The sequence below is a fragment of the Falco biarmicus genome, chromosome 11, assembly GCF_023638135.1.
Source record: "Falco biarmicus isolate bFalBia1 chromosome 11, bFalBia1.pri, whole genome shotgun sequence".
NCBI classification, from domain to species: Eukaryota; Metazoa; Chordata; class Aves; order Falconiformes; family Falconidae; genus Falco; species Falco biarmicus.
The window spans coordinates 4,260,596-4,288,141 of record NC_079298.1 but is presented as its reverse complement, the minus strand read 5'-3'; the positions used below and the strand labels follow the sequence as shown (position 1 = coordinate 4,288,141).

Here is a 27,546-nt window from a genome sequence, read left to right as displayed (position 1 = left end):
AGCCTGAGGAACATGCCAGAAGCTTTTTATTAGAAAGTACAGAGTTACAGGCCACTGTGGACACGGCGTGATGGGTGGGAATGATGGGAGGTGGCCACGCTCCAGCCCAGGGCAGTGTGCCAGCCAGGCCCCCCGGCCGCACCACCCCCAGACCCTGCTGCAGGCTTTACTTAAGGGCAGACAACAGGCAAAGGAAGCCAGACACAAACAGGGTATCTGCAGCTACACAGGTGAGGGTTTTTTTGAGGGCAGGGAGCTCTAACGAAATGAAAATGCAGATGGCTATAGGGACAAGAGATTAATGGGAGAACAATATTCAGGCAACAGCATGAGGTTATTTGCCCTCCCCGCGCCCCACGTACCTGCCTGCACACCTCTGAGCACAGCCGGAGTTCTCGGCAGTTAGTCTCCCGCACCCAAACTAAGTTATTTACTATTTTTAACAAGATGTGTTATAAAACGGTAGACACAAACACAGTAAAAAAAAATAAGTGTGGATCTACGTTATTGTTTTTTAAATTGTCACTAGAAAAATATTCTAATTATAAAAATAATTTGCATGTAAGCACAGAACAAGCGATACAATTTTGTCAGTCTTGTACGCTGATTTTTGAACTCTTTGTTAAAGAGGCTTGTTAAACAAATATATAATTTCTCAATATATGTATCAATCATGTGTATATAATTTAATATAGAAATGACCAATATGCAACAATTACAAGTGGTTAATAAATTCTGTAAATACCATTACAGAAATGCACTGTTGTGGCAGATGACAACTTCAACCTCTCAACCACTGGCTACAGAGAAACACATTTGTAGCCAGCTGAAGTCAGTATTATCTTCAATCCTGTCAAAGTTTTCCGTTAATATGCAATGTTTGTATAAATAGACTATTAAAGTTTTATATATATATACACACACACACACATAGAGACTTTATTACGTGTATATATAAAAATCACTTACTTGATGGAAAGCCCCCCCCAGTTATATCTGCATAACCACAATCTGAATATAATTTGGCATTTTTCCCCTTTAAAAATGCATTTTACAAAACAAACCAAAAAAACCCCCAAAAAACAAACAAACAAAAAAAAGAGCCAAATTCTGACTCCCTGCATAAAATATAACTGGGACTTCGAGTGACAGAACCATGCCTCCAGCTCGGCACGCAGCCAGGGCAGGACTAGCGTGCAGCCTTTGATTCTTTTGACAGGTTTGTGTTTGGGTTTTTTTTACAGTAACACCAATTTTTAATTCGAGAAGAATATGCAGAGAAACAGAATCAAAGCTGAAAATTCTGCTTTTTCAACTCCTCTTAAAAAGCAGGAAAATAAATCTGCAGATCTCCAATTCTTGACATTTTAGGTTTTACACTTAAAACCCCCTGTCAAGAGAAGGCAACGTCTTTACTTTTCTAAGGCTTGTAAGGCTGCAGGCATGGCTCCTTGGAGTTCACCAGCAGTTGCTACAATCATTTTTCAAGGTAGCTTTTGCTAGATAATGCACTTTTAAATGTGTCTGTGCAAAAACTCACGCTACCAACACAGGCACACATACCCGTCCCCGCATACATATTTTTTTTAAAAAAATAAACGTAAAACCAGTGATGTTCAATCGGGTTCCTACACCTTCACCTCTGCTCCATCAGCAAAGCTCAGGCAACTTTGGTCTTGTTTGTGTAACTTGAAAAGTGAAACTGGGACCCACTCCTGGAGCAAACAAGACCCCCGGCTCACCCTGCCCATCCCACCACAGGGACGGCAGTGCAGCGCTCGCAGGCTCGATGCCCAACACCCCATTCCCTCAGACAAGAAAGAAGTTAATTCTGTTTGAAACCTCGCTTCCTAATAAAGATAGGGAACAGAAGAAATGCTTTAGAAAGCTTAAGAAATCATTTATACGCTTGGTAAAAGAACAGCTGCTCTTACACAGTTAATAGCTGGTACCTTACAGGGTATTTGCTTACATGCCCACCGGTGGCTGGCTCTGCCCAGGGGGCTGCGGAGGAGCCGCCGCCCTCCTATAACAAAATGCAAGTCTTCTTGTCCTTGAAAGGGTTCTCAGAAGCAGGTATGCCCATTAGCAACGGATCTTTCTTGGCATGTTCTTCACAGTAGAGCATTAGGTCTGCTGATGCTTTTGACACCTGCAGAAGACAAGGGGGGAAATAAAAAATCCACCATAAAACGGTGTTTCCTATGGTAACATGCTCGAACGTGCCAAGAACTGCCGACTTGTACAAAGCTGTGTGGGATGGGAGGGCTGCTCTGAGATGAGCACATTCTCTGTGCGTGTCTCCTGGGACAGACACGCTGCCATGGGCTTGCTCCAGCTTTATCTGCAGGGAGCAGAAGAGGATGGAGCCCGGTGCTCTTCGGTTAGCGTGTGACACCAGGCAAAAGTACTGCCTGGCTCCTACACGGCTTCTACAGAAAACTAAAAATAAAGAGGAAGAGTTTCAAAATAATACAGTAGGTTTGTAACAAGGAACTTCTTGGCTGTGAGGTTGGGGACAGTACACAGAAATGTCCTAGCTGTCGTGGGAATGCCATGCAGGGTCCCTCCTCGCACCCCCCCACTCCCGAGGAAGGGCACCGCTGCTCGGTGCATCCATGCGCTCGGTTTGCCGGCCTTCCAGAGGCGCTGGCAGCAAGTCAAAGAGCACAGCAAAGCCCGAGAAAGCAATATTACTAGTGTAGCCAATATCCTACCCCTGCTAGCTGGAAAAAAAGCTCAGCTTCTTTTCTTCCTTAAAGGAATCCAGTTTCCTCTACCTTCCTCCTCTTTTTTTTTTTTTTTTTTTTTTTTAATTTATAATGTTCCTACACATTCACCTTCCTTGTAGATGCAGCATTCAGCCAGCCGAAGGATGGAACAAAAAAAAAAAATAATCACACAATATGCACAAAACTGGAAACACATACCTGCCTTCTGTTTCACACATTTGATTTGCACTTCCTATTTTGCTTTGGGTCTCCCTCAAGTCCATAAAGCCCCGAGCTACCTGGGGTACTGCTGGGAAGCGGCCGCAAGAATTAGATTTACTCAGATTCGTTGGGATGAAATGTTGATTTCACATTTTGAGATGGGGAGAACACTGTACTGTGGGCACACACGCACACTCTGTGATTGCCCTACAGCTAGGAGGGGGGAAAAAGCAAGAAGAAACAGGAGGGGTGAAGAAGGATGCGCTCTCACCTTTATTCTTTCTATTGAGGCTTCTATTCTTAACTGCTGGACAGTCCTTCGGGCCTGAGCTATGTTGTTGGTCGTGCTCGCCGTTTTGCCAGACATTTTCAGCGAAGCAGTGAAGTTCTGTTTTGAAAGACACTGGGTTATTTTTCCAGAAGGTGGCAAAGCACAATAAACCGCTTTTACACAGAGGCAACTGTGACACGTTGAAAAAAAGTGGTTTGGTTTTTTTTTTTGGTTGGTTTTTTTTTGTTATTGTTTCACCCAACAGGACCAGTCAGCTAGCTGAGAAGCAGCTCGGCAACCGACGCTCTGGAACTAAAACACTCTTGAGAAAAAAATGCACTGAGCTCCTGTGCATACTTCTGCTCCACTCTGCCCTGTGTTAACAGGTGATCAGGGTTTACAGCGGGCACCACGCGCCCACCCCTACGCCTGCCATTTGCAGAGGGGCTGGATGCAACGTGGGCAGTCTCTGCCCCAGCTGCTGCCCTGCGGCGGGACGGATCCTGCCCCAGGCGGGGCCGGGAGAGAGGAGAGCAGCTGCCGGAGCACTGGGATGGAGGAGCATCCCCTCCTCTCCCTCACACAGGTGGAGGAGGACTGCATGGCCGGATCCTGCCCCCTCGCTGAGTCCACCACAGCCGGGAGGACGGGCACGGCCTCTCCGCCTCCTTCAGCCAAGCTGCACGTCAGGGCTGCGGCAGCTTTACGACACGTCAGAGGAAAAGGAAAACAAGAAGGCAAAGTTCAGAGATGCGCTCCCAGCTGCTGGCTGCTCCCATGTGGCATCAAGCGGGGGGTGGCAGAAAAAAACAAACAAGCTGCACTGGGACTTTTCTTCTCTGGGTAAGAAGGCAAAGCATCAATGCTGACGTGGGGCCGGCTTTTGGATGGTGCGCAGCAAGAAGGGAGGATGCTCTCCGCTGGTCTCAGCCGGCCGGTCCGGCAGCGGCCTGAGCACAGCCTTTGCAGCGTGACCCTCGTTTGCAGCTCTCTGCAGGATGCACGAGGGCAGCGCGTGCAGCTGGCACACAGGGGAGCCCAGCCCATGCCAGGATGCCACGTGCTCCCCTGCGGGTTGGACCAAGAAGACATACTCCCGAACCCACCAAAGGGCAAGGAGTGAACCAGGATCGGACGCGTGTGACCGCAGCCAGCGAAGGAAGACGTCCCGCACGCCAGCTCTGACTCGAGCCCAGGTCCAATAGGACAGGCAGCACCAGTAAGCAATTCAGGGTCGGTTTTGCTAGTGCTGGTACTGCTGCCCCTGAGCAGCTTTTCTGCAGACACTCCGCAACAAGGACCCCAACAAGGTTCCTTTGTCACATCCACGAAGGTACGCTTAGTTGCAAGCTGTAAGTCAGCACTCCGCTGGCATTCATGCCACGTGGGATTTCGAGGTCTTAACCTCCTGGTAGTCCCAGAAAACCTCAGCTTCTTCAGCTGTACATAACATGCATGGCATGCTCAGGCCTGTCCTGGCTATTAGACCACAATGAGCTGTCCCTTCACCCGTGCCACACTGATGGCCACCTCATCCCATCTTGCAGCACCTTTCCTGCCACATGCTCCTGCCATCCCTGGCTGTTTCTCATCCCCTGTAGCCATTCAGCTGCTGTTGCTGGAAGGAAACCACCCATGCACGGAACAGAAGGAGCAGGGAAGGGTTGAGGATCATGCAGCACCGTGTTCAAAAGAATATCCCTACAGGCACTGCATCAGCAAAGAGCTTATCGCTGAATTATTTGGGTACCTAGGAGTTCAAGGAGCAGCTGGTTTAGAACAGCCCCAGCCTGTGAACCTGTCCTTTCTGTGCCAGTCCTTGCACACAACCTCTAGCAGGACCGTACACAAACCCTGCTGTTTGTTTTCCACAGATCCACGAGAATAATTGGCTCCGTGGCTTAAATAATTTACCGCATTACAAGGACTCAAGTGCAATGTAGCTACATGTGACCTTTCCAAGCGCTGCGTACAGCATTTCCTTGTGGGCTTCAGGTTTCTCACGCCTCAGCCTGGGTAGCAGTGCTGTTTTTCCAGCCAGTGCTCATGCCTGCCCAGCTAGCTGGGACCAGCATTATTTTGTACCGAGTCCCCATTTCAGCACATGCCGTCATTTCTAGATTGCTCAGCAGGGCCCAGATTTTAAATTTTTTTTCCCTCCCTCTGCACAGAGCAGCCCTGGGTTTGAAGTTCACTCCCAGTACGCATCAGGCCACTACAGCCCGTGATGGTGAAGTGTCCCCCCCACAGTAGGTGTGGGATGCCACAAAAGGCTGCCACACCCCCCCCAGCTCTCCTGGGGCAGCAGCGCAAGCACCTGCAGAGCTTTCTGCTGGCTGGGAAGTGTGCGCAGCCCGCAGCGAGCATCCCCCATCCTGGCATCCTCAGCCTTTTCTGCTAGGAGTGATGCACCGACCCATGCTGCTGCAGCACTGAGTGTGCTCAGCTTTCTCTGCAGCCCTGCGATCTACCGGCGAGCAGTACTGCAAGCAGCATGCCAACCGGTATGTCACACTTTACAGCTCACGGCTGACTTTCGCTGCTCTTTGAGCATCCCAGCAGTAAACGCCAACCGAAGCAGCCTGCTGCCCTCCCAGCTACCCCTGCACCAGCAACAGCAAAGCCCAGCGAGAGCAGCATCAGGCTGCACGTGGCACGCGGCACTGCAGAGCAGAGCAAATGCCAGCAGCGAGCTGCAACAGGAGCAGCGCAGAGATGCTGCCACAGCTGCACGGTGTGGGGGGACCTTTCTTGCAACAGCTTTGGGCACAGTGATTGCCAAGCAGCAGGTAAGGCTGCTGCTCACGCGCGGGTCGGGGGGACATTCACAACTGAGCATTAGGTATCACTAAAAACTTATTTCCTGCAACAAACATTAAGAACGTGCTCATGGATCTCTCCAATCTGCGTGAATCGGAGCTGCCGTGTTAACAGCCCCTATTAGCTCGCTGCCCTACTTTCCCCGTAACTCTGCATCCAGGAGGAAGAAAAGGATGGTGGCAGAAAGCATGAAACCCAGAACTAGTTTAAAGGCTGCACATGCTCCAAATGTCCAATTTCAGGGCAAATCACAGGAGGTCTTTTGTAATTTTAGAACCTTTAAACATGTGCCAGTTTAGAGATCACAGCTCCAAGCAAGTGCCCTGCAGCAGGCAAGGCACCAGCCGTTATCAGGGACACGCTGTGTCTGAAGCGTGTACCTTTCGCTCCTCTACGTAATTTCCACTCAAGGTTTCTGCATGCAGCGACTAGGAGTAAAGCTGCAGCAAAGCAAAGGAAATTTCAGCAGAGTGGACGCCTGTGATGGGGGGCCAGGGAAGCCGAGCTGGCAGCACACACTGCCAGCTGACTCACCCTGAGCGCGCAGAACAGCTTGTAAAGCATGGTTGCTTCACCCCTGCAACAGCCAGGTCAGTAACCCGAGCCTTGGTTTGTGGCAGTCATCCACCGCGCCAGGTCCCCACAAGCCCCTTATTGGCCCAAAATTTCCCCCAAGTTCCTGCTGTGCTCCAGGGAGGTCACTTACAGACCAGGTTGCACGTGGTTCACTGCTTACCACCCATGGAAGGTAATTAACGCAAAATTAAAAGAAGCCAACAGGATTTTTGGTCTGCAAAGCAGCTCTCCCTCTATGGCACTGTCCTAACCGCAGACACAGGCACTCATCCTCACCTGGCACACACCGCCCTGCCACTCCACAGTGCCACGAAGGAAATGAGCCAGGACCACCCGCACAAAAGCGGCTTGCTCTCCAGCCCTGCAATCCCTCCTCCATCCCTCATTTAATCCATAAGCGGCGAGGCAGGAGGTGACAAATCCAAACCGTGACTCAGCACAGGGCAGCTGAGAGGCAGCTGTGACCGTGCAAGGCCAGGCAGTGCCCGGAGCACCAGGCGTGAGACCCCCACTCCTGGGAGCGCGCACTGGTTTTGCCAGACCCGGGCTGCCATCTCCCAGCGCCCTCAGCTTGCTTACTTGGCATGGCTGCGGGTATGGACTTCTGGGAGCGTTGTTTGCTCCTGGGAGGTGTGATGCCTTTGCATGCTTTGGTTGCAAGGAGGAGAGTTAACATGCACGGGAATCTGAAATACCCTCTGTAGCAACATCACAACACAAACTCTCAGTTACTAACCCAGTTCCACCATACTGCAGCCCAGTTATCGCTCACCAGGGAGCCGTCACATCCCACAGCAAGCACACAGTGTATGCGTCCTGAATTACTAGTATTTGTAGCACCCAAATATTAAAATGCATTCTGATGGCACATTTAGTCATTCAATCTGCAAATTACCCAAGAGGAGGAGGAGTGCTGGCTGACACAGCATAAACACCTTCTCCTGGAAACAGTCATAAATCTGTAAAGGTTTAATGTTCAGACATTTTGCTTTATTGCTGGGAAAGAGCAAGCTACTTGAGGCATGCTTCTCGTTGTAAGAGATGATAGGAGGTGTATGTTGAATGCATGTCATATTATTTGCAAAACACAAAGTGAAAACTCTCTGGAATTCAAGGCAAAGGCTGTGGTGCACTAACCACCTCTGACGTAAGCCCTGCAGTGCCGTGACTCAGACAAGATGGCCTCTTCCATTTCAAGTGACAGCCAACCGAACGAGCGGGGAGGCTTGGACCACAGCAGGCAACACAGCAACGCGCTCTGTGCTTCACCACAGGCACAAAAGCAGAATGTTATAGTATCAGGAGAATTACCTCACGTCCTGAGGGGCAGACCATCTTTTAGCCGACGTGAACTGGCAGGGTCAGGACCACGTCCAGGGCTTGGTGCCGCAGAGAGGGGGACACAATGGCTGCAGAGGACCCGTCATCTGCCCTGGCGCTGCCACAGGTCCTGCCTGTGGGGACCCCGACCTCTACAGCCACTCGCTGGAGGCAGTGGGAAGGACCAAGCTCAGGCTCTCTGGGACTCTTGACAGCAGCACCCGAACCAGAACAAGCGTAAGCTCCACCAGTAAACCTGCCCCATGATTTTGTGATGCTGGTGCCAGGCGAAGGGAGCCAGGAGACCTGCACGTCTTGGCACACCGAGGCTGCCCGAAGAGCTGCTGCCTCGGATCCGATGGACAGCACAAGCAGGCTGCATGCTACAGCACCGTGTGCTCATTTAAAACAGCATTTAGAAACACAACAGGAGTCTTTTGTTACTAGACTTTTGGGGCATTTAAGCTGATAATTTGAGGAATTTAATTCTTGAAATGCTAATTGCTAAGCTCTAGTTCCCAGAAAGGAAGTTTAAAAGGACACGGATTTGGTGGATTTTGTTCAAGGCTTCCTGCCTTTGCTGGCGTGCCACCAGAAGTGGGCAGAGGGAGGGCTGCTCTGCTGCTGCTGCCCCCTTCCAACACACAAAAATAGCGCCTGGGCCCTGTTCTGCTCAAAGCCATTAATACCTTTGGGCCCAAGCTTTGAGACTCCTTCCCACTGAAAGCCACCGATTGCAACGGGAAACTACCGCACCGAGGGTTTTGCTGAATCCGGGTTTCATCACCTAATCCTGGTGCTCAATGAGGCCAAACGGCTGCAGAGCCCAAGTTAACTAATTTGTAAATGGTAACAGGATCATCCTCACAGGCAGTGCCTCCCCATGCCAGCACAGCCCTCGGGGCTACTTGCTGCTGTCTCCCACCCTGGCACCCATCTCGGGGTGGCAGACTGTGCTCCCCAGTAGGCTACGCCATGCCTACGTGCCCGAAGCAAGGCATGGCTCACCGAAAACACCAGCGACCCTTCCCCGGGCCCAAGAGAGGTGCTGATCCCATGTGGGAGGATGTTCTTGCTATTGGGGTTGTCATTTCTATAAAAAATCCTCCTGCCCCAGCAGCAGTTGAGGAAAAGGACCTTGCTACAGACAGACAGCGGGTCCACAGGCACCAGGTGGGAGACACGCAGATATAGAACAGCACTTGGCTACGTGGAACCGAAATGATAGAAGAGGAGTTTAAACAGAATTTCTCATGTTTAGGTAGTACTCTTAAGAAAAGATAATAGATATGAGACTACTGGCTACTTTGGGAAATTTACTCTGCAAAGAATACAGTGAGAAATCAGAAGACCCCACGTTTTGAGGGTTTTGATCAGAATAGACCCACAGCGCCAAAGCCCTGCGTTCACCCCACTCCCCCTGCCTCCTCACCAGCACCGGCGGGTACCTGGGGCCGAGGTGGCCAACTGACCTGTGCGCTGGCACAGCGAACCCAACAGCTTCGCTGCCATGTGGGTATTGCCCAGAAGGACCCACAGAAGATGGCCACAGCTGCAAAAGCTTCCTCATACCCAACAGGCTCACATGTTCATGAAAAATGAGACTTCAACCAAGAGCTTCCAACACGTGCTGTTAGAGCTGATAAATGCAGCTGCTGAATGTGATAATGAACTCTGCTGGTACATTGCAAACCGACTGCAAGTGCTTTAAAATAATAATTTCTGTGGTAACAAGGAGCTGTTTCACATGGACATGAAAGCATGGATCCACTGCAAACCGAGCCCAAACTCTCATTCCAGACTGCAGTTTTCACTTAGTATACTGAAAAACTACAGGGTGAAAAAACACGCCCAAACAACCCAAAGCAATTTATTTTTATCAAGTAATGCATGCAGTAAGATAGGTTCGTGGATTCATGGAGTTCTCCAGTTTTAGTATTTTCTTTTTATAAAAAGACCTAAGGTTAAAAACAGATACTGCAAAATTAAAAGACAAACTGTTCTGCTCTCATTTCACTGGGGCAAGCCTAGGCTGACTTTACTCAGCCTTCTCTTCCCCACCCGCAAGCCACAACCCCAAAACCCCTTTTACCACTGGAGAGGTTTGAGATTCTCTGGAGTCCCTTCCCATCCTACACAAATGACCTCATTAGGAAAGTTTCAGTGCTTATTTTCCCAGCTGGTTAGCTTTGTTAATAAATTAGATGTTTTAAAAAAACAACCATCCAAACCATAACATTTGAAAATTAAATTGCTGTGTTTCCTCATCTTCAAACAAACATAGGCAGCATTACTTTAATAGTCCTCTAAGATTACTAAATCTCTTCTACAGAGAGATTTACAAACAACTAGGTCATCACCCAATAATACTGTTTTCCCTCCGAGTTCCTGGCAACCTACCCTAATAACTAAACTGCTGCAGCCATCTCGAGATGCAGGATTTCTCATGGGGTACACTTGATTTCAGACAACAGCGAACTGCAGAAAACTCCGCAGATTTGTATCAGCGGCATATGCAGTCCTGCAGAACCTGGGGTTTCATGCCCTCGGAGCCCAGGGCAAGCTTTTCTGGGACAAGGACGTCTCCCAGGAGAATTAAGTCACTCTCTAAAGAAAAGACCACTTTGATGGGAAGGGCACCATTCCAGTTTCTAGGAAACAAGCCTTCATGCCCAGCTGGCAGCCCTGAGCCAAAAGCAGAGATACCCTGAGAGCCCAACTCGTCCCACCACTTTCCCCATCAGGATCTCTCCATACTCAGTCACAACTATTCATTCTCTATTAAACGGACCAAAACCCAAGTTCCAACAAGTTTTTCCATCCACCACCTAAGACAAAACACAGCTGGTGTGATTTCACACTGTTCTAGGCAGGAGGCAAGCTGGGGGTCCCCTGCCCGCTGCTGCAGGCACACGCAGTGAGTGACAATCTCTGTGCCTCGCCAAGGGATAAAGCTGAACGAGGGCTTGCCAGACCTGAGGTTGATGGTGACAGAGATTCCCTAGCCCCAGAGCAGCTGCGGGCACGGCTGCAACTCTCACTTGCCTGACTCACAACCTAAAAAGAGACAAAATAATCAGTCCCACCAACAGCCTTCTCTGGTCACTGTGCCCAAGGCAAAGCCTGTCTGCAGAAAGTGCTCTGAAAACATCAACAGCTACATAGATGATTCTATGATATTTTTCCAGCTGTGCCAGCTAGTATAATAACACAAGCAAGCTTTTGTGCCTGTGTTCCATGCTGGTGATCGAGGGGCTCACAGGTTTGTCTACCTTCTCCAGCTATGTCCCCCTACATGCCTGCATTTTGGACCCCCCAGCTGCAAGGCAATGGCTGCAGCACTGTGTTTCTTCTGTGAGCCGGGACGATCTATCTTGATTTTCAGTGCCAAGCACATCACGCAGCTTTGATTTTTCCCTTCTTAATACAAGAAGGCTGCAGCAGACAACAACAGTGAGACAGACAACTGGGAGAAGTTTCCATTGCAGTAGTCATTAACCCTGACAGAACCCCTTGGCTTGCTGCAGAGGGGACAGATGTCCAGCCCACAAACACGCTCATGGTCACCTTTTTCCCTGTTCATTCCCACCTGTGCTCAGTTTGAAAGCTGTCAGAAGCAAAAAGAATGATTATGGGAAAGGTGCTAATAACAACGGGAGGGAGCAAGACTGCCTGCCCTCTCCAGGTCCGGCAGACTTGCAGAGGCACACGCTGGGTGAGGGCTCTGTAATTAACAGCAGAGTCAACAAACCAATGGATCAAATATGCCAGTGGGAAGGCTTAGCTCATCCTTTGGGGAAAATACCTTTTTCCATGGAAAACCAAGGACTTAAGTTTGTTCAGAAGAGGAGGATGCTCACCAGCCACACTTTGCTGGGGAAACACACGTGAAACTTCCACGCACTTTATGCAGGATTTTTTTCTTTCTTTCTTATAAATAACAACAGAAACACCTGCAACAGGTGGAGCTGCCCCTCTTCCCTAGAAAAACCCTATTTTTCAAGGCCTTGCCCTATTTCTTTCTGCAGGGTTTACGTAATGAGGTTAAAATACAGCAGGCGCTTGGAACAGCCGCGGTAGGTACGCAGCTAGGCATTAAACTTGAGCTCCAACTGGGATAATTAAACACCAATCTATCTTTTTTACTCTTTTAGATCCAGGACTTACAAGCCACCTGCTGAGTGAAATGTAATTAAATCACCACGGCTAAAGTACACCCAGGAATCACCCAGCAGCTCTGCCGTGAAGTTCCCCGTTTGCTCCAGTTATGTAAAGTCAGCTTATACGGCAGCTCGAAACCCCAGCTAGCAGTGGAACAAAGGTTCAGAAGAGTATCCTGTTACTGTTTCTTTGGAAGTAAACTAGCTTTTAAGTCAAATACCTCAAAACTGTAGATCAACAGAATGGATTGAAGAAAACACAGGACAATGACACTAACAACTATGGCAACTAGAAGCATACAAAACATACAGGGCTTTAACACGCCAACAGCCTCTGGTTTGCCAGGGCAACAGCCCACAGCTGGGGGTCAGTGTAAATCTAAAGTTACAGCTAATCTGCAAATGCAAGTTTCTAAGGCATCTCCTCTTCCCGAGCCAGAGAAGCTGTGCTGTGGGTGATAGGGGCCCTGTGCCGAGGCAGTGAGGTAGAAATGCCCTCTGTGCTCTGCCCTGGGCGCAGGAGCTGCAGGGAGGTGGTGGCACGACAGGGCTTCAAATTTGGCAAGGGAACACCGGGCAAAGGAGAACACGAGCAATTCCAAACCCAAGAGGGACCAGTGGCCTTCCTGGTGCTCCCTTATCCCCCCGCAGCATGCTGCCCAAGGGGATCCCTCCTTGCCCAGGGCATTGCACAGCACCCACCGCACATGGCCCTGCAGCAGCACCAGCCTTAGCTTGGGTGCCCCTGGCTGCACGCCCACAGGACAGAGGGCTGAGCACCCCAGGGAGCCACTGCTGCTCCCACACCCAGGGCTGAATTGCTGCTGGGAGCTCCTCCAGCTCAGAAATGTTGGGATGCTGCTGCCCGCTTCTGCCTGCTAGAAACAACAGAAGCAAACATCACCACAGAAACTATTTTGCTTTTCTTAAAAACACAGGAATAGGGATAAAAGAAACAAACAAGCAGCCTGACAAGTTCAAGGCTGGGCTGCATCCAGCCCGTGCCGAGCTGGGTATCGACGCTAACACTGGGCACGGCTGGTACCGTCTCTGCAGGATGGCGTGGCTGCCGGGGGAAGCACACACATCCCGAGGAGCTGCTCAGTGGTGCCAGGTGGCATTTGGGCAGCATTTCTGCCCCAAAACCAACCATAATATGGTACCATGGGAGCTCATGTTTAGTTTCAGTGATTCCGCAAGAAATGCTGCAAGTTTACAGTGGAACTGCCCCAGTCCTGCAACCTGCCCAGTCTTCGCTGAAAGAGTTTTAAGCTGCATCTGTTTCGCGTATCCCTGCCAATAATAAAGATTCTGCCTGCGACTCCCCAGGGCTGCCTGCAAAACCATTTGGCAGTGAGCTTACTTGCCAGCACCAGTCTCCCTGGCACCCTTTCACTCCAGCCACCTTCAGCTGGGACTCTGCAAACCATTCGGTAATAACACCATCAAACCCCAAATCCAGTTGTCTCCTCTTACCTGCTTGCACTCTCCAGAGCTAGCAGGAATAAAAAGCCAGGACTTATTCCTACTTCTGAAGTCAGCAGTTTTGCTTCTGAAAATACAGAGAGTAAATTTGTTGGGCAGGGAAGTGGAAATTTTATGGTTGCTTTTGCTCTGTAAAGCTCCTTGCCTCTCCTGAGGCTGAGCCTTGCCATTGCCCAGGGCACCGCTGGGACAGTACAGCAAGGAGCTCATCACCTGTTTCTCAGCAGGGTGATCCCCCAGCTAGGCAGAATTTTGCAGCTCCTCTGCCCCACGCAAAGACTTTGTCCCATTCCTGATGGTGAACAGACCCTCCTCTCCCCCCTCAGCACTTACTCAGCAGACCTTCAAACGTCTGCCCTGCACCACGCAGCCCAGCAGCGGTCTGCTCCAGGGGGAACAGGCGCTGCAGGAGGCAAATATCCCCTTCACCCCCCACCTGGTTAAGCAGGTCACGGTGCACAGGCTGGGGATGCTGGAAGGAGTGAGAAGGCAAGAGGAAGACAGGCTGCAAGCAGCGTGGGGAGGCACTGGCAGCTGCCGTCAAGGTTGGACCTCATGGAGAGTGGGGAAGAGGAGCTGCAATGGCCCTTGGAGAGTATTGCAAGGAGGGGGGCGATGCCGGAGCTATGCAGTGGGCTACGCACACCGCTGCTATGTGTGGCTGGCGCTGCAGCAGGGTGTGAGGTATTTCGGTGCAGGATTTCTTTGGGTTCCCCAGGCACTGCGAGTGCTTCTGCACGTGCCGCTTTCCCAGGCACTTGTGTGGGAGCGTGAAGGCTGCTGGCTGGTTGGGACTTGAATGTTGGTCGTTGGTTTTCCTACGGGGCCTGCTCAGGAGCAGGTTTGTTACGACTTGCAGAACCTAAAAACTCTCCGAGTCCAAGCCAAGAGGCCTGACGCTGGCATTAAAGGCTGTAGCTGAGTGCAGAAATAAACAACTCTATTCCAAGGGTGCATCATAGCGTAACCAGGTATGTCAGCACACAGAAACGCGGTTGCACGCAAGCGCCAAGAAGTCTCTGTAATTGTGGTATTTCATGGCCTTGATTTTTTAATGTGTAGGTCCCTGATGGGAGAACCTGTTGGATGAATCTCAAAGCGCCTGGCACCACCCTAAGCCAAACTGCTGTCCTCTGCGCTGGAGCAGGCCTGGAGGGGAATGCTGTTTGCTGTGCAGCATTTAGAGCTCCAGCGAATGCCAACACGTGCTGCCCCCTGATCCTGCATGCCCCCGCACACAGCAGCACCTTTCCACAGCTGCCTGGTGAAGGGGATGCCAGCTCCCATGGCTGGCCGGGCAACTGTGCTCTCCTCTTCCTGCACTGAGGTCAAGCAACCCGGTGTAGGGATGCGGCTGAGGACCCCCAGGCCCCTTCCCCAATGGCATCTTCTCTCCACTGTGCAGTAGGACTGGGCACAAGCCTTTTGCTGCTGCCCAGTCCCTGCAAGGGAACCCGCACGGAGGGTGGGAGAGGTACAGGGTCCCTGACGGCATGTGGGAGGAAAGGCTCGTCCAGGGGACGCCTCTGCCCACCTGAAACCCAAATTGCCCTCAGGGGTGCTTCTTCTTAACCAGCATATAGAGTTGAGGGGCATGAAGGACGTGCCTCGCGTTGGCAGGACAGGCAGCAGGCCCAAGGATTTTATAAAGGACTTGGGAAACCAGGATGCATATCAAGCATGCAAAAAGACTGGAAGGGTCATTGTGGAGGAAGCACAGGGTGAGCAGCCCTCACCTGCCACTCCTGCCACGCACGGCCCAGCACAGGCCAAGTCCTGCACACGCATCTCCGCAGCACCTCTCTGGGAGCGCTCTTTATCACATCCACACCTTCAAAGTAAATACTACAAAAGTTATCCATGCTCATCTTCCAGAAACGGGGACCCACTGTCCTAGATGAAACCCTAATTAGAGAGCACTGGAACAAGGAGGGCACGTTCAACACTCCTCCTGCTCCAACCGGTTGCTCTGCTCTGAGAAGGAAACATTATCTCCAGCAAAACAGCCCCTTCCCAGCTCACCCACCTCTCGCGCCTGCGCGGGGTGATCCCATCATTGCAAAGCTGCACCCCAGCCAGCACCTTGCTCTGGTTATGCAGCCAGCCTAGTTTTTCCAGCGGTGGGTGCAGCCAAAGGGAAAGCCTGCGGCGACTGGCAGGGCTCTTGCCGCCCCGGCCCCACTACGGGGCCGTGCTGACACCCAGTGGAAACCACAGTGAGACGCCCGGCTGAGGGATATTTTCCTGCTGCTATGCTACTAAATAGAACGGAAAATAAAACCTGGTTAACAGGAAAACATCGGAGCCCTGCCCTCAGCAAGAAAACAGGATTCAGTGATAAAAAGAAACGGGGATTAAAGATGCTTTCTGGTAATCTCTCTTTATGACACCTATACCACGTGCGACAAAAGGAGAGACAACGTTGTGCGATTCACCAGAGTTTACAGGGAGGAGGAGGACTCAGAGACACTCATGCACCTTGCAGTTCCAAACACAGTACCCATGATGCAAACTCCCCAGGGAAAATGGCAACGGTGACTGCTCACAACCTCGCTGCTGGCTCTGGGGGTACCATGGGGGGCTGCAAGCAGCCCTCCCCCTGCACAGCCCCAGCCAAGGCCCAAATAGCTCTCAGCAGCTGCGGTGCCTGCGCGAGCTGCCTTCACAGGGGACCAGCAGCCAGGGAAGGTTTCTGCTCCTGCCTCTGCAGCTACTGCGAACCAAACCGCCAGTAGCAGCGGTGACAGTGATAGCTAGCTGGTTCCTGGCAGGCGAGAAGGACTTGATTTTTAAATAGTTATCAGGCAAGATTTACAATCGCAGCACAAATATTTTATACACGCTAGAAAAAGTTTGGGTTTGGTTAAAAGAAAACAAGATCCTCCCCAAACAAAAACAACCACTTTGCGTATTCAAGGATCACGCTATTACAGTGCACACAGAAAAGCTAAAACATCTGGCAGCTGCAGTACTTGCCCACGGTGTTTTCGGGGAAGGACACGGATGCTTTGGGATGCATGCCCTACACAGCACCGCAGCTGAAGGGAGCAGGGAAACTCAGATGCCCCAAAAGACCCAACTTCTGTTTTCCTGGGGCACAGAAGCTTCCATTTTGTGCAGTCACTTGCCCTTTTATACAGTCCGCACAAGTACAGATCTCACGTGTGATGTGAGCTTGAAGCAAATGCAGGGACAAGGTTTTACACCTCAAGAGGTATAAGAGCGAGCTGAAAGCGGGGGACAGGCACGCCTCAGCTCTGTTCGGTCCATGCGCCCCTTGTTTGGATTATGGTATACATTAGCAGATTTCAAAACTACTTTTACAGCAGAAAAGATACAGCAATGACAAACTCCCCTTCCACCCACCGCTCTCGGAGGAGGTGCAGTAATTAGGGCTAAGTTAGCGATGGGAAGTCTGGGCATGCCGATACACCTGCTTTCCCCAGAGACGAGCATCTCATTGGCGCACACGAAAAATAAAAGCTCCTTAAAGCACGGAATGCCGATTCATCATGTTTGCCTCTTCAGAGAATTTACACTTGAGAATATTTAGAGATTTTACAGTCAAGATCTTTTTCTAAATTATAAACAATGTTGCCAGTGTCTTAATTAGTCTTTCTAAAATGCATAAAATCCAAAATAATGTGAAATGAAAGAAAACAGACAATCCCAAGATATTCAGTTGGATTTAGTGATCTGGGTATTGAATTAAGGATGCGTTCCTTCATGACCTTCATTTCACAAATTATGCCAGCCCCATCCTGCTGATCAAAACGGAGCTACAGCTACATTTGATTTTCAAAGTCAGCTTACATACATATGATTCTGTCAAACCCAATTTACTTGTTGGGAAACGAGTAGTGGAAAAACCCGCTTCTATTTTCCTCTGCATTTTTTTGTGACTTAAGTTTTTATATCTTTAGGACAAATGAAAGCCGTGAGAACTGACTTCTAGATCAAGGTTACCTCGAAAAACTTCTGAGCAGTATTATTCTGAAGACATTAGCCTGAAGTCATTAGAAAAGACAACCTGCGCTCTCTAACAAACTGCAGTGCAGTTTCTCCACAGAAGGTACCTGTTTCTCCCTGCAGGGCACTACCCAGCTAACTCACACCAGGTAAGACATACACAAACTACAATGAGACATTTGCAAAGAGACTTTTAGTTGTACCAAAATCAGTTCATCTTACAGCATGTAAAGCAGGAGCGGTCGTGATTAAATCACCAGACTGGGAGTCACGAGATCCAGCTTGGCCTCAGGTTACGTGACCTTCAGCAAATTCTTAGTCTGAAAGAGAGATAAAGCAGAGGATGCTGGCAGGAGCTGCTCTGTGAGGAGCTCCATGGTTCTCAGCTCAAAGCCACCGAAAGGGTGCGAAGCATTTCACAAGCTTCTTGGCTATACGAATTTATCAAAGTACCTATTTTAAGAACAGGGTGAATATAGGAATCATCTGCATTCTGAGATGGTCAAACAATATACACTTAACACAGCAAACAGGGAAATTATGAGGACTTGCACGCTTGCCCCTTGCTAACTGGTGGAGTAAACAAGGAAAAGCCTAACCACCACGGTAGAAGCAGCCCATGCAAAATAGCATTTCTGCTCCCTAATATTAAACGTGAGTGCAGTCAGGCAATTAAGAACGGAGGTGACTGACTGTCAGCAACCCCTGTTGCTAATGCCTTAGAGCAGAGAGCTGCCAGCGCTGTACCAAGCCACAAGCACAGAGCCTGCCCGGCTGCCATGCCTGCCACAGAGCCGGTGCCAGCCTTGTGGCCTCTCCTCCATAAGGCTGCCATGCATTTTCTATTTGTTCTACTCCAGAATAAAACTACATCACTGTGGTTTCGGACTTGTCACGCTGCTTCATATTTTGCATGAAAGAAAGGAATAAGCATGTACGGGAAACTCACCTACACAGGCAGTCTCGCTACCTGTCCAGCTTGCTTTGATTTTATCGGTGTAATGGTCCTGGAACAGAGCAAAATAAAAATTTTCAGTGCTTCATAGTGCAAGAAAGTCAAAGCTAAGAGGGGTTAGCACTTAGGGTTTAATTCTAGTCACGAAGATCACAGTATTTTGAGACTGGACTCACTAAAAAGTCTACCTCAAACCTGTCTTACGGCCAGCTCTCCTACTTCCCTTCCCGAGGACACAGCCATGGGCAGCCAATTTCCCCAGCCACCTCCCAAATGTGAATGAAGTCAGTAAGTTTTCACACCTTTCTTGCGCTGCCTTCTCACTGCTGCTACGGCTCCTCCTGAAGCCCACGCTCCTGGGCAGAGGTCCCACCCTGAGCCACAGCACACGAGGTTTAGAAGCAGCTGTTACAGAAAAGCTACTGGCTTTAACATGAGTTAAACTACCCAGGATAAAACCCTGACCCCGTTTATATTAAGTGCCAGTGTAGCCGGTGCTGAGCGCATGCACTACTTTGCCCTCTGTAGACCTCTCTGGGATGGAAGCCTCCATTGATATGTTCTGCCAGCTGGACTTAAACAAGAGGAGAAACAAACTCAAGAGCCCACATTTCCTACAGAGGCCTTCACACACCCATAAAAAAAACCTCGGAATCTTATCAATCCTAAAAAGTACAAGTTCCTGCACCAGATACGGTTCACTGTTGCAAGACTGACAAACCCAGTGCACACTATATCTAATACCTTTCTTCAATTTTCATTGTATAAACCACTGATTTTAAACTGAAATTATATGACAATGACAATTCAATGAGGGCAACAATTTTCGAAGAGTGTTGGTCATGAATGACAGTAGAACTGGGCACCTGATATGTAACCCTGCATCACCAAGAACAGAAACCAGCAACTGGAGAACACCTCAAAGATCACAAGGGTTTATTTGTTTAAAAACATCTATCTACAATACAAACACAAACCAAGTTGGGTGCCTTGATGCTATGGGTAAAAGAGAAGGTGACAAAAAAAAAATAAAGCGACATGCCTTCTGCAATAACTAGAGGGGGGGTTTCATTTACAAGTAAAGATGTCTTTATTCGCATTGCTTTGCTGCTGCGTGAAGTCTTAAGGGCATGCACGTTCAGTGCCACACACACACGTGTACAAATATACATGTCAAGTTCTAAAACCAGCAAATAACCATCTAACATTGACTGGCAATTGCTACGCTAACGCACGTTTATATACTTTTGTATTCCTGTAGAGACACCCACTGTCAAGTACAGTGCAAAACACAGATTATATGCACCAGGCACTTACTAAACTGGAAAAGCAGCTGAGGCACAGATAACTCATTAACTAAGGACACAGCAGAATCCAGGACTGCCACTGACACTTTTTGGAAGAAAAACAACCGCCATTTGCCAACAGAGATCTGGCACAGAGCCCTGGCGCTGCTCAGTAACCGGCCGAATAACGCAATTAGCTACGAGATTTACCAGCCCCGGTATGCACGAAATGTAGAGCCAATTCCCGGCATGCTAAACCCAGAGCGATGCACAGGGGCAAAGCAATGGCAACGACCACCAGCAGGGAGAGGGCAGGGGCGGGTGGCCGCTTGGGCAGGCACACCGTGGCACAGACTGACCACGACTGGCTTTGGCAGAGGGGCTGGGCTAGCACGCAGCCCCCAGCCTTCACCAGGCAGCAACAACGGGGGCAGAGAAGCCACAGCAATTCAGTTCCCTCATTCCCAGAAAAAACAGGGGAAGAAAAAGCACTGAAAGTTCCCAAGGGACGGTCCTTAGCAAGGCAGAGAGGTACTGGCAGCACAGACAGCATCCCCTTTATAAATCACATGGCACTTCCCGTGTTGGAAACGGCGTCAACATTTTAATAGCTGCTGTTAAAAGTCATTCCGTGGAGTAGGAAAATAAATTGCCTTCAAAAAGAGACTGCCTCGTCGCAGCCAGTCCTTGTTGTTCCAGTGCCAAGCTTGTGCTTTTGACACACAGCAAGGAAACAAAAAATAAGTGCAACACATAACCCTCCTTTACATACATGTGACGGCTGCATAAAATACAAGTTTTAACAGAATAGCTTCTGCTTTACTTACCTGTGCAAGTTCTCACTCCAGTCACACACCCTGAAAATTGTTAAGGGAAAGTAAGAAAATTTTTTATCTACTGACTTCTGCTTCCTGATGGAGATCAAAATACATAGTCAAAAGAATCTTTAATGCACCTAAAAAATAAATATGGCTCATTGGGGCCAATTTCCTCCCTAGAGCCATAAAGCCTCAATATTCCTGCCTAATCAAAGCTCCTATCAAATTAGTCATAAACCCCCACAAACCCAACATTACTAGCATAGTTTGAGGCCAGTGTAATGCACCCCCTCCAAAACCTTCCTGTAAGACATGCTGCATAGTCAGAGCGTAAGCATTCAGAGGTCAGGCCATCCTTGGGAAGGAATAAATCAGGGAAGGACACGTGGGAGAGAGAAGCGAGGAAATGCCGCTGCCAGACGCGTCCCAGACCCTCTGGCCAAGGACAGCAGCGTGAGCCCGGATCCTCCTGTGCTGCAGGCCCCAGCAGCCAGCTCCAGCTGGAGCATCCCTGCTTTGCAGGACAAATCCCTTGCAAGTTTGACAGTAACATAAACCAGATTCAGCTGGGAAGAAGACGCTCCATCTCCCAAAACTGCCAGTGGTACTTTCTGCTTATCCCAGCTCCAAGCTTACACCAAAAAGCTTGAATATTTTTTTTTTTTGGCTCAACTGAAAACACAGCTGAAAAGGTATTTTGGGATCTGCTCAAACTTACCCAAAGCAATGACTGACAAAACAGAGTTTTGAGCACTTTACTTACAACAGCACCAACTTTTACATTTTTAGGGCAGCAACCCTGATAGTTTAACACACACCCCAGACAGCTGTGAAAAGCAACAGGAGAACGTAACATCTTTTATACCATACCCTATAGCAAAGAGGAAGATGATGCAGGAAAACAAAAGTTTGGCTGAAAGATTATGGCTTTTCATTAAGAAAAATAACTAGCTCTTTCCACTTAATCTCATTTCTGAGACTTCTTGTTGCACTTGCTTAACTTCCTCCTCCTCCGCACAGACCCTTTTCCTGGCGAATGAAGCTGGCGATGCTTTAGGAATTATTTTGGTTCAGAAACAAAAGCCTCTCGGGCTTCTGTAGAACTGCTACACAACTGCAAATTCATATTTCATGCTGGTTTATGTTCACCTCTAGTATTTCCTACAACAGCGTAGCTTTCCAGGGAGGATAACTTCTTGCCAGCTGTGCTGGTGGTGTTTAGTAAGGACAACTGAAGAGCGGAATCAACAAGGGAGAGGAAAATCATCAGTGAAAGATTTTGAAAACACACGAGAAGCTGCACCACACTACAGCACAGGATCCTTCATGAGAACTTTCTTTTTCTAATGCAAACTACAACGAACCACCCTGGGACAGAATTTCTTGCACTACACTGTGACAAGAAAGAACGTAATTACCTATGGTATTTGCTCGATTTTACTTTTAAAAACAGAAAGGAAATTTTCTTCTGGAAATACTTTGGCTATTCATCGAGATGATTAATGACATGGCAAAGAACCTTTTTTTCTTTTCTTAACTGCAAAGGTATACACAGATACATCAAGCACCTCAGAACCACACACTGTACCAGATGCAGAGATAATTTAAGCCCAAAGACCTAACAACAGAGGACAGAAATCTAAACATAACCAATTAGGGACAGACAGCTCAGGAAAGGCCTTTCTGGAGACAAACTTCCTACATTACAACCAATTTTAAATTAAAACTTACAATTTATAAGCAATCAGAATATGCCTGTTTCTGCCTTCTCTGCAAGGCCACCCTTATACCCTTCCATCACTGCCAAGTCCAACTTCCCAACCCTTCCCATGGTGACTCCTGCTCCACAAACCAGACCCACAGCACTAGCTTTCATGGCCACGACAGTTTTTCCTGGTTCTCAGCCCATTTTTCCCTTTGCAGCGATACCCACTGGTCCCTCGTGAGAACACCGCACACCTTTCCTTACGCTTCCCCAGCACGACCAAAGGAGGCTGCACAGCGGTGAGGGCAGCACTGCATCCCACAGCATCATCAGAACCTGCGAGGGAGGGTTGGTTGTTTTTTTCTCTCCTAGCACCACAAAACCTCTCTTCCCCATGGCTAATCCTACATCCCCACTACAAATAACAGAGCCACCCACTCCCACGTGCATTTAATGTCAGCTTTTGAATTGCCCAGTTCTTGCCCCAGCAAGGGAAAGAAGCGATTCCGAGTATCAGCATCTACCCGGGAGAGCTTTCGCACAAAGATTACTATAATTGCGCAAAGATAACTATCATTTAGAGAGTAAGAGCAGGCGAAACCTCCTCTGTGTGCTTCAACTGCCTCTGCACAAGGAGAGGTTACGAACAGGGAAGGGATGATTCAACAGAGCACCGCTGGCATCAGCCTGTGCAGCTGCCAGCGCAGCCCGGGCCAGGGAACTGGGCTGCCCCATCCCACAGATCAGCTTTCCCGCCTGGAGCCGCTCGGGAGAGCTGGCATCAGAGGATCGTTACCTGCACAGCAAGTGAGGGCTCTGAGCAGATGCTGCGTGTTGGAGCAGAGGCACAGCAGAGGGATGCAGTAAGGCTCGGGTCACATATACCTCCAAAACAAATTGTGCCAAAAAGTAACAGCAGGTTTCTATAGACACAGGAGAAGGGACAGGAAGAAAAATGGTGTAAATAAATGGAAGAGTAAGCCTAGTGCCTGCTTCAAGTTGAGCTGACTGTTTAAACAAGAAGGAGACAACCCAAAGCTAATACATGAGCCCTGGGCGAGTCCACGTGAGCCAACAGGGGCTACCACCCCTCGGGCGGAGGCTCGGGATCCACAGCATCCCAGGGGCCGCATCCTGCAGTCATTAGCTGCTTCAATACAAATAATCCTCACAACAGAGTTTTGTTTTGTTTCGGTTTGGTTTTCACTCTTAACTCCATCACATGCCAAGACACTGATACAGATACAGGAAGCTGAACATAAACACATTGACTGCTTTACCAAATATTCAAAGGAACACAACTAAAAATATACAGTCAGTGGCATCCTCAAGCATCTCAGAGCTATGAACCGCCCACACCCACGCAGGCTACACTGCCCAGGGGTCCCCAGAAACTAAGAGGCTCACAGGCACGGGGTACACTGTACCCCAGCTCCCAGTTTTAAGGACCTCCTCCCCTCCACGGACACCCGGCTGGAAGGAGGCTGAGCTGCTCCACAGTAACGGGTGCTATGTTGTGCTGCATGGGAATGCTGGATCCCTCCAAGCTGTGTGCCCCTCTGGGAGACAGACGTACCCCCACTGTGCTCCCACCTCCCCTGGGTAACCCCACCACTCCCCTCACCTTCCCGCTTCTGTCTACCTCAGAAAACGCCACGGAGAATCCTAGTGTAACTCAGCCACTGTGAGGAATTTTGTCACTACCTCTGCTCTTTCTCCTACTTCTCATGAATCCTTTTACAAAACAGCGTGAAAACTTTTTGCTCACGTCATTAATATTGTCTCTCCTCCCTCCCTTCTACATTCCTCTATTTGCTGCCGAGAGAAGAAAAGATGCCATTTCAGAAGAGACCACAATGTTGAATACAAGATGAACGTTCAGGTTCAAGAAAACTGAGGTCTAGTTGTGTAACATTGCAAAATTCAGAAGAGAGCTGCACAACTCCAGCAGTGATTAATGTGGAGCAAATCCCGAGAGTCATCGAACATCTGCAACTTCAATTTCCCAAGAAATGGCAAGTCCACAACTACTTCCAAGATCTGGGGAACTTGCTTTCTGCTCCAATTAAAGCTAATGAAAGTTTCACTACCGATTCCCACCTCCATGCAACAAGAGCATTTCTGTGCTAAAGCATGAGACCCGCAAGCCCTACCCATTCCCGCAGCTTTTGCAAGTGCAGATGAATTTGCAGCAATACAATCCTCCCAGGAATACATAGCTTGGCCAAGGTCGCAGCGGTGTTTCCCATGCTAACTATAAGCTGCTTGGAAAGTACTCCTCTCCGTCCCCACGAAGCCAGTTCCTGTGGTAATCTCTGCTCTGGCAGAGGGGACAAAGTAAGAGGGCTGAGGGTAAGGATTTATTGGGCTGTACCATGAATTTCTGGAGCAATTTGAATTTGCTTTTGCAACAGAGCCTCATCAAAGCATGATGCATCAGAGTTTGGGAAGCTGAGCCCAGGAAGGAAGCACGTTCCCACCCTGCAGAGCTGTCATGTTTAGCATCTCCCAAAACAAAACTCACCATTTCAGCATCACTTGAAGGGACTGCGGAGCCATCATCGTGTTACTGTGCATCTCAGACCTCACTCTAGAGAACTTCTTTTGAATCTGGCTCAAATATCCCAAGTCTTTTAAGGAACAGAGCCCAGGAAATGAAGAATCTTCAGTATTCATTAAAAACGTTATTAAATAGCCAAAGAGACGGATCTTTGAAGCAAAAGAAGTACCTGAAACCTACAGCCCAACTCAATATTTGCCTTTAAGTATAATGCCAGCAAGAGATCAGAGATGCTGGCAGTGGTTCTGACAGCGATGACTGCTGTTTGGGAGCCCTCAGAAACATCTCCAAATAGCAGGAGAGCGTAGTTTTTAAAGGAAGGTGGTCCCGTCAGCTGGGTGGTTACGAAAGTGAGCTCGACCGAAGCACTGGACTCCATCCATTGTTCAACTCCAGGATTTATTTGCCGCTTTAATGCTTGATTAAAGATATCCTGAATGACTACAATACATTCAACGCAAGGATGAAATACAGGATTGAGAAGTCATTAACTGCATACTAATCCCTCAATCTCATTTAGTGGTACTGGAGTAGCATAAAATGCAACTGGTATCCAGTACTTGCTATTTACTCACAGAATTTTATTACTAAACTGATTTACAACCAAGGCAAATGCAAACAAGTAACTTGTCACTGAAGCTATTAGCCCTAAGTCAATAAAAATGCCGGCTAACAACCTGACAAATTGCTGTGAATTCAATTTGATATGCCATACTAATCAAGCTGGTTCCTGATCGTCAGAACTAATGAGGCCCAGCTTCCTACGTTTTCAGCTGGGCTTCCCAAGCCCTCCCCTGCATCGCAGTAACTCTGATGTCTGTCTCCATCGCGTTCACTGTGACAAATGCCCCCTGCAAGCTCGAAGCCACACACCAACACGGGTCTTGCTGCCCTTCCTCCAGCAGTGATGAGGCCACAGTGTCCCCCAAACACCTGCGGTGGGGCCGGTGCTAGCGAGGGGGGAAGGAGACGGATGGGCTGGGACAGGCATCAGCCCCGTGTGGGTGCCCCCTCCCAACAGCACCAGGCTAAACCCACCATCTACACTTCAAATACCCTTTTTGCTCCCCCCACAAATGAAGAATTTGAGCTTGGAAGGCAGTATTGCGATTTAAGTTACTGAAGTAAACTTATTACTGCAACAGGGTGTGTAATCTCAGTATCAGCACGAAACCTCCTTGAATAATGACGCTTACCACTAATTAAACTCCTTCCCACACTAATCCCACAACTCCTCACACATGGGAAACTTCCTCTGTTAAGTGGAGCGCCGCGACCCCAGGGGGGGCGAGGGGAGCCCACCATCCCACAGGTGGGAAAATCAAAACAAATACAGCATAAATGATTTATCCAAAGGCTGGGGCTGCCCCTCTGCAGTCCCCTACTCCCAGCCCTGCGCATCCAGCGCTGCCATAGGGAAGGTCTGGACGGAGGGAAGGCCTGGACGGAGGGAAGGCCACGTGCTGCCGCACAGAGCCTGACTCCAAGGGAAAGGCCTTTTTTTTTTTTTTTTTTTTTTTACATAATTGACCAGATCTCATCCCTTTCAGGAGCCACACGCAACTTGTTGAACCATATCAAAGCAGCTCCGGGCTGCGTGCAGACTCTCGCCGGGGCTGCTCCTCAGGCGAGCTGGAGAAGGTGCAAAACAAACACCCCACCAGAGCCCAAACCACCCCCAAACCCACCCGGGGCCCACCCGGGCCCAGCCCTCCCGCCGGGCCCGGCCCCGCCCGCGGCCCACCCAGGGGGCCCCGCCGGGGCCTCCCGCTGCCCCACCACGGCCCCGCAACGTGCCCCGACCTGCGGAGACCGAGACCCACCACCGAGCCCCTTCCCCACCGCCACAGCCCCCCGGCCGGTGCTTCTTCCCCGCTCAGGCCCGGTACTCACCGCCCGCCACCCGTCTCCACAGGCGACCGGAGAGAGCGGCCTGGCCCCGCCCACCGCCCGCGCTCGACCCGCCCACTCCCTCCAGGCCCCGCCCCCGAGGGGCGGAGCGGGGCCGGCTGTGAGTGGGCGGGGCAAAGATGAGGTGGGCGTGGCCAAGGGGGAGTGGCGCGGAGCCAGCCCAGCCCATGGGCTACCTGCGTTCAGGTTAGAAAAGGATCTATTTATTTGGGGTTTTCTCTTTTTTTTTTTTTCAACTTATTTTATTGTAGCGGCATTTTTGGGGCTGGTGTGACATCAGGAGGGCACAAGCCTTGCTACATTGCATCAGGGGATTCATACAGCTGGGTCCAGCGGCAGCTGCAGCATCTTCCCTGATGAGGCTCAGGGACTGGTATAGCCTAAACACTCTTATGAAAGATATTATTTATATTTAATTATTTAATTAAATAAATTAATTTAATTATCCCAAAGGAGCAGAACATGGGGGACACAATGCCCATTCTCCCACCCCGTCACCCACCAAACACCACCAAGACGTGTAAAGTGACCAATGTGCCCAGTGCCCCTTCCATATCTACAGGAGATTGCACAACCAAATCCAGTCTCTCCTGCTTCGAAGACTGGATTCAGCCCCACCAACACTGTTCCTGGAGGCATTGCCACAGGAGCAGTGTGCTGCCCAGGGACCGGAGCAGACCTGGCACACAGGGTGTGATGGCAGAGCATCCCAGATGCTGGACTGGCTGGAGCATTCCCCACGCCCGGGGACCAGCTGGGCATCCTGTGGGGTTTGCA

General features: G+C 49.7%; 1 protein-coding gene across 6 annotated transcripts; it reads right to left on the bottom strand.

The window, feature by feature from the left end:
• Nucleotides 1–4: 4 nt before the first annotated feature.
• GNG12 (G protein subunit gamma 12) lies at nt 5–26,838 on the bottom strand. 6 transcript variants are annotated; one of them, XM_056356221.1, is made up of 6 exons: nt 26,752–26,819; nt 23,095–23,221; nt 18,484–18,541; nt 17,757–17,854; nt 3,205–3,321; nt 5–2,152 (listed from the first exon to the last, which is right to left on the bottom strand). In XM_056356221.1, the coding sequence occupies exons 5-6, from the start codon at nt 3,298–3,300 to the stop codon at nt 2,027–2,029; spliced, it is 222 nt and encodes a 73-aa protein (XP_056212196.1). In that variant the 5' UTR covers nt 3,301–3,321; nt 17,757–17,854; nt 18,484–18,541; nt 23,095–23,221; nt 26,752–26,819; the 3' UTR covers nt 5–2,026. The 6 variants fall into 6 exon arrangements, with proteins under 6 accessions (XP_056212196.1, XP_056212195.1, XP_056212197.1 ...); XM_056356220.1 differs by lacking the exon at nt 23,095–23,221 and having other exon boundaries at nt 26,752–26,838; XM_056356222.1 differs by lacking the exon at nt 17,757–17,854.
• Between the last annotated feature and the right edge of the window lie 708 nt (nt 26,839–27,546).